At 34.9% G+C, this 7,190-nt stretch overlaps 1 protein-coding gene across 1 annotated transcript in view; it reads left to right on the forward strand.

Moving 5' to 3' along the window:
- LOC106880484 (coatomer subunit beta) overlaps positions 1-7,190 on the forward strand; it is a 191,565-nt gene that overhangs the window by 106,427 nt on the left and 77,948 nt on the right. The window contains exon 13 of the mRNA XM_014930433.2: positions 3,349-3,454. Coding sequence (XP_014785919.1) covers positions 3,349-3,454 — 106 coding nt within the window. The remainder of the gene's footprint in view (positions 1-3,348; positions 3,455-7,190) is intronic.

Genomic DNA, 7,190 nt, shown 5'->3' on the forward strand with positions numbered 1-7,190 from the left:
TGTATTTTTGGATTTAACTAGGTTTGAAATCACCGGAAGTTGACTGTTTGTAACATGTAATAAAATAGGCTTTACATGAATATTTAAGAAATTGCCAAAAGAAGTTTTCTTTTCAAGAAGCTGAAAAAAAGTAAGTAACTGGTATATCATGAAAGAAATGACAAGAGAACAGGAATTATGTAATCAACTTCATTTGCTTACAGCTGTTTTTGCTATATGATGAAATGCTTGAGCATCACCTTATAGCTTCTTTAAAAGTTCTGAAATGAAGTGCATATTTAAATATATGGAAAAGATCACCACAGAAAAAAAAAAAAAAGAATAAAACTACATTAGAAATGGAGTATAGATTTTGAGGGATAGATACCATTCTCAGAAATATGTAGATATAGATAATTATATGTATATACACAGGCACATAATGAATCCATATATTAATACCTATTTGTACACATATAGAAATAAACAGAGAATGTATATGTTAATACACATTTCAACAGGTACATATCTGTCAAAAACCTATACAGATACAAAAAAAAAAAAAAAAAAAACCAATGGAGACAGTAAATGAAAGAATCCAAAGTTTAGAGAAAAATATATTGTGATAACCTTAGAGAGATAAAACTATGTTGTGAGTCATAGTTCTATCAAGTTAGTGGCTCTATGGTCTCTTGCCAGAGTGGGTTCTGTTGATGATCATGTTGTAAGTATTGAAGTCCTTCAGGAGACGTATGACACTGGTGATCAGGACCAGTGTTATTTAGTGATTGGTTATTATGTATCAGATTACCTACATGTTTAAATAGTTTAGTATTGTTTAGTTTAAACTTATTACTCCCAGCATTGACATCTACCAGGTTTGGGATTGTAGAGTAAGAAAGCTTAACTATATACTTATCAAATATTTGGTAATATTTGAGATCTGATGAGATGATATTTTCTAAAAGGGAAAAGACTATTTTAGATGAGTTTTTACCTGGATACTATGTGAAGGATTATTCCAGATAGCTTTCCCATTTCTATTTTTCTACTAGCTTGATTCCTGCTGGTGGTGTATGTAAGATTATTATGAATAGAATTTCTAGTATTCAGGAGTTTATTAGTTTCTATTTTAGAATTTGAAAATTTAGAGATTTTTGTGTGTCTAGGTGCAGAATGCTTTTTGTATTGATTATCTGTGCTTCTACGGTGTGAATAATGAGATTTTGGAACCTTTGGTTGGGTATATAAGTAATCTTTTGTTTGTTTTATAGCCACTTCTGTTAAGAGCCTCATTGTAATAGCAAGCTAGTTGTTAAATATTTCTTTGTTTGTTGATAACTTCGATACTTGGATAGAGAGACTTTTCAGTATACCTTTCTTCACTGATTTAGGATGAATTGGTTTGGAGTTGATGTATAAATTTTCATTTGGTTAATAAGAAAGGTAATACAAACTAGAAGAAATGTCTGCGATATTTCTAGGAAGTTTACAATTTTGGTGTTTGGTTCAAAAGTGAGAAATTGTGGTGAACTGTAACCTTCTAGTATACATATATGTATGCAATATAAATACGTGCATGCGCGCACTCACACACACATGCACACACTCTTATTCATTCATTCAAGAAACACTCACAAGCTAATTGATCACCCTCCAACATGTTCTATGAGCAGTAAGTGAAAAACTTTGTTACTGTAAAAAATTACATGAACAAAAAATGATAAACTGCAAATTTGCCCAAAATCCACAAGCTGTATATTGCAGTATGATAGATGATACCATTAAGGTAGTTAATGCTCCTCCCCAAGAAGACCTATAGTCATTCTGGCAGGGAATCTGGGACGTAAATGAAGAACACAATTGCAATGTTGCATGGTTAAATGAACTATGAAGTGAGTGTTGTGTAAACACCTCTCCCAAAATATATAACATCACTAGTGAAACACACCTGACAGTTATGAAACTGCCGAATGGAAAATCACCTGATAGTAGATTATCTGTACAAAAAGCTCACATTCAATAGAGATATTCTCACAACCCTGTTTAAAAGCACAATGGATGCTGAGCTAGATATACCAGACTGGCTGATGGTTGCACAGATGCTTCTTAACCCTAAGAACAAAGAGATCCATGTGGCCAAAAACTACAGGTCCTTTGCACGCTTGAATGTTATGTACAGAGGTTGTCTGAATATATAATGGTGTGATGACTGATGAATAGGCAAGAAGAAAGAAAGGAGTCTAGAGCATTTGAGTCTGTTCTTCACTCATGTATGATAGAATCACTACATCTTGCCAAAGTACCAACTGCTATAGTGAGTGCCATTGATAGACTGACCACAACATGATCCACACAGTTATCAAAGCCATACCTTTTATTACAAATAGAATTAAGCAATCAACAGGCATATTCCCGAGTGATAGTTATCTGTAATATTTCTATTGGCAGTGAACCCCTTGTTAATGAAATGCCAAAGCTACATGCTGGAATACAGCATAAAATTAATGTCATCTACATTTTTTGTAGATGACCTAAAGTTATATTCTGGTAACATGAACAACATCAAGAGACAATTAGAACAAGTCACAACATTCTCATGAGACATAGAGATACAGTTTGAGTAAAATAAATGTTCATACATGATAGTCAACTGAGGAAAGATTGTTGACCAGACATGCATATATGCATGTATACATTGTGTACTTGTGTCTCCTTGTCTTGACATTACAATAATGTTTAACTTTACTTTTTCATGCTTGCATTAGTCAGATGGAGTTTGTTGAGGCAGATAATGGATAAATATAGGAATGTAGCCCAACATGGAATTTGTGAAGTACAGGAAAGAGGAAGAAGAAAAAGAGGAGGGGAGGTGTGTGCATGTATATATAGATATATATATATCAGCAGCAAAATATTCAGAATCAAATATTTATATAGATACTAATATTATTATTATTATCGAAGTCAATACAAATAGTCCATAATAACTACAATATTAATATAGGTGATTGCAGGCCTAAATCAACATTATATAGCTATAGAATTAAAATTATATTAATCAAAGGACACATTGAAGTGTCTACCTGCTAGAAATAATAGTTAAAACTCTCATTTGGACCACTAAAAATTACACTGGCAATAACAAATGTGTCATTTGATTAATATATCTATAATTCTCATATATTTCACCTTCCGTCTTTCATTTGCCATATATATACATATATGTGTGTGTGTGTGTGTGTATATATATATATATATATATATATATATATATATATATATATATATATATATATAATGTCTCTGATATATGTTTGATACCTTTTATTTTCAATTTCAAATTTTGTATTTATTCTTTTTCTCTAGATGTGTATACAGCAACTGGTGCCAGCCAGAAGCGAGTGACAGCAGATGGTACATATGCTACACAGAGTGCCTTCAGTGCTGTAACCCATACAAAAAAAGAAGAAAGGTTTGTGTCATTTGCTTCATTTTCCTTGCGTTGTTGCTCTTTAACGCTTTTCTTTCCTTTTAGCAGTGTCATATATTTTCCTAGTTGCTATCCATTGGTTGAATATGCCAATTTAAAATGTATTCAGCTAAGTTATTTGAGTTCATTGTACTCCATTGTTTTCAAATGTATACTAAGTATATCTTTGAACTGAGAGCATCAGAAATTCATTTTATTTGAAATTTATTAAATTTATTCTCTGATGCAGATTTTTACTTTAGTCTCTATTTCATGATACACCAGTTCACTATCACTGTCCTACAAAATGTTGTTTGTCCTTGAGTATTTCATTCCAAATCAGTTTGAATTCCTGTTGACATAACACACTAAGCTGTGACGTAGAACTCAATCTGCCGTCTACTTCTGGATACTTCAGATGAAAGCATTTAATGGATAGTGGGAGTGCCTGATGAATTTGCATTTCAGATTTGATGTATATTTGTTGCTTCATGATTCTCATTCCAAATGGCTGTCAGATTCACTTTCAATGTTCTTAACAAAGTTGATAAAATACTAGTAGTATAGGAAACTTGAATTACTGTTATCTTAAAGAAACTTGTAGCTAGTCAAATTGTATAATATCTGTGATAGGTCATTGGTATTCCTCAGCAATCTGAGGGCAGGAAATTTGGCATGACTTTGAAGTGTGTTGTATTACTGTCAATAAACTAGCATGTCCCTTATTACTTGTTATATCATCATCGTTTAATGTCCACCTTCCATGCTGGCATATATATATATATATATATATATATATATATATATATATATATATATGATTGTGTGTGTATATAAACAAATACAAGTATGTCAAAGAACATAAAAAATTAATTTTTGATTTATAAAAATCATCTCTGCTTCTAGATGATGTTTCATAATTACCAAATCTCAATTATGATCAGCTGCTCTTGAGAAGAGGAGATAATCTTATGAGTCAAGAATTTTCTAAAATTGACATGACATTAAGGAGAAATACAAGCTTATTGCCTGGAGATAAGAGGACAGTCATGAACACATGTTTCTGGCTGAGTAACTATAATCAACATGACAACAGTCTGATTTTACCTTCAGCAGCCAAAGAAATTAGACTTAGGCAAAAAATTGTTTTTTAAAAAACAATGGGTGTATATGTGCATGTCTATGTGTGCTTATGTGTATATATGCAAATTTGTATATGTATACATGAATATATTATTCTTTATATATACATATGTATGTATGTATGTATGTATGTATGTATGTATGTATGTATGTATGTGTGTGTATGTATGTATGTATGTATGTATGTATATATGTTTATGTGTATATGTATAGCAGATGCAGAAGTACCTATACTGAAGTATGTTATATTACAAGTGGATAGAAGAGAAAGGAACCATGATGAAGTTGTAGGATACATTTATGAGGTCCTGACACTCCAGGTCCTGCTGTCATTCAAATCCAGTGTATAACATTCAAACTGTACACATAAAATAACTCAATGTTGTTATATGTATTACATATTGTCCACCAGCGGCTCCAAATTACTCAGGCAAGTTTGAAGACTGCCTCGCCAAAAATAGAAGTTCTAGTCAAACTGGAACAACACAGTGTATTCCTTGTGATTGACTTCAACTTCGCCAATATGGAATGGCCTAAGGGCTTCATGCTCTCAGGAATGACACACTACCACCACCAAGTACAGTGGAGTTGCTGCTTGACCATGCTAATGCTTTATGGAGTAAACTGTGCTCCAACCAATCAGGACAAATAATATAGTGGATTTCTGCTTCTCAGTTAATATGGTTATCATTCCTAATGTGAAAGTGACACTGACACTTGCATCACAATATAATAGAGCTAGCTATGTATGGAAAAAAAGAAGACACAGACATACAGACTATGAGAAGAACTCAAGATTGCAAACCGCTTAAACAAATATCTCAAATGCAGTTAAAACAACACTGATGGAGATTGAAAAAAGTCTGCAACAATTCCATAACAATGAGAGGGCAGATTGGGAGTGGTGTCTTAACTTTTTCCCAGTAGCTGACCTGTTACATTGAGACAATCTTCTTTGTGTAGCTTTGCTGGATTGCTTTTAGTTCTGCTATTAAATTTACATTGTGTGGTAACCACAGTTTGGGATCAGTAGTCTAAATGGCTCTTGACAAATGTCCTCCAGAGGATTATCATGGTTTCTTGTTATCATGTTTTGAAAGTTCTAAGGATCCATCCAAGCAACTGCCTGCATTTTAAGGATCCATCCAGGCAACTGCTTGCATTTTATTGCCAACTTAGTAAGATACACCTGGAAATATGCATCACTACTCATAATAGCCAGGACATGTAGTAATTTTCATCTGAGGATTGCAGTCCCTCTTCTACCAGTGTATCCTATTTGCATTTCATTGAGCTTCATGTGTTGGTAATGCAGGGCTTTGAATTTTCTAGTATTAAGCTGTGTGTTATCCTCTGCATACCTGTATATTGTGACCATCTTCTGTTGCAGGTTTACGGTATTTTCAGGGTTTTGTATCATCTGCATAGCTGCAAGGGTTGCTCTCTGAGCAGCTGAAGGCTTGTCTGAGAGGGACATTATGAATAACAGTGACCCTAAGACACTGCTCTGTGGAACACAACTCACTATTTGTATTTCTTTGGAGGTAGCTCCATTGGTCACCACTGCCTGAATTCTATCTTTTAGAAAGTCATGTAACCACTTTCCAAGTTTTCCATCGATACCAAGATCATACAGCTTGTGACATATCATACTATGGTTGACTTTATCAAAGTCTTTGCAAAGGTGAGACATATCATCTGTATTTGAGCTGTTGAGCAGCTGCTTTAGTACCTAGTTGTGGTACTGTGAAGGCTGTATCAAGTAACTTCTGCTTGGTTGAAAACCATGATGGGTATCAGTCTGCAAATCATTCTCTTCAAGGAATGCAATTAGTTTCTTTTTGACTATTTGTTCCATGGCTTCATTGATGTGTGAGGTCAGAGAGATAGGCCTATAGTTTTTAGCATCATCTCTGCTTCCTCCTGTATGGATAGGGCATATTATTCCCTCCTTCAGTTAGCCCAGGAGCTTACCACTTGCAAAGATATGTGATTTACTGTGCTTGAGAAGACTCATCAAGCCAAAAGAAATTATAGTTGTGGCTGGTGCTGGTACACATAAAAGGTATGCACTACACTCTTGGAGTGGTTGGCGTTAGGAAGGGCATCCAGCAGTAGAAACCAAACCAAAATCAGACTGGAACCTTGTACAGCTCTCTGGCTTACCACTGCCAGTCAAACCGTCTAATCCATGCCTATATGGAAAGTGAATGTTAAATGATGGTGATAACAATAATGATGATGATAATACACATACACATACACATCATCATCATTGTCGTTTAACGTCTGCTTTCCATGCTAGCATGGGTTGGACGATTTGACTGAGGACTGGTGGACTAGGAGGCGACACCAGGCTCCAATCTGATTTGGCAGAGTTTCTACAGCTGGATGCCCTTCCTAACGCCAACCACTCTGAGAGTGTAGTGGGTGCTTTTACGTGCCACTGGCACGAGGGCCAGTCAGGCGGGTACTGGCAACGGCCACGCTCGAAATGGTGTATTTTACGTGCCACCTGCACAAGGGCCAGTCCAGGGGCACTGGCAACGGTCTCGCTCGGATGTCTTACTGGCAAAGGCCACGCTCGAAATGATGT

This window comes from Octopus bimaculoides, chromosome 18 (genome assembly GCF_001194135.2).
Source record: "Octopus bimaculoides isolate UCB-OBI-ISO-001 chromosome 18, ASM119413v2, whole genome shotgun sequence".
Taxonomy (NCBI): domain Eukaryota; kingdom Metazoa; phylum Mollusca; class Cephalopoda; order Octopoda; family Octopodidae; genus Octopus; species Octopus bimaculoides.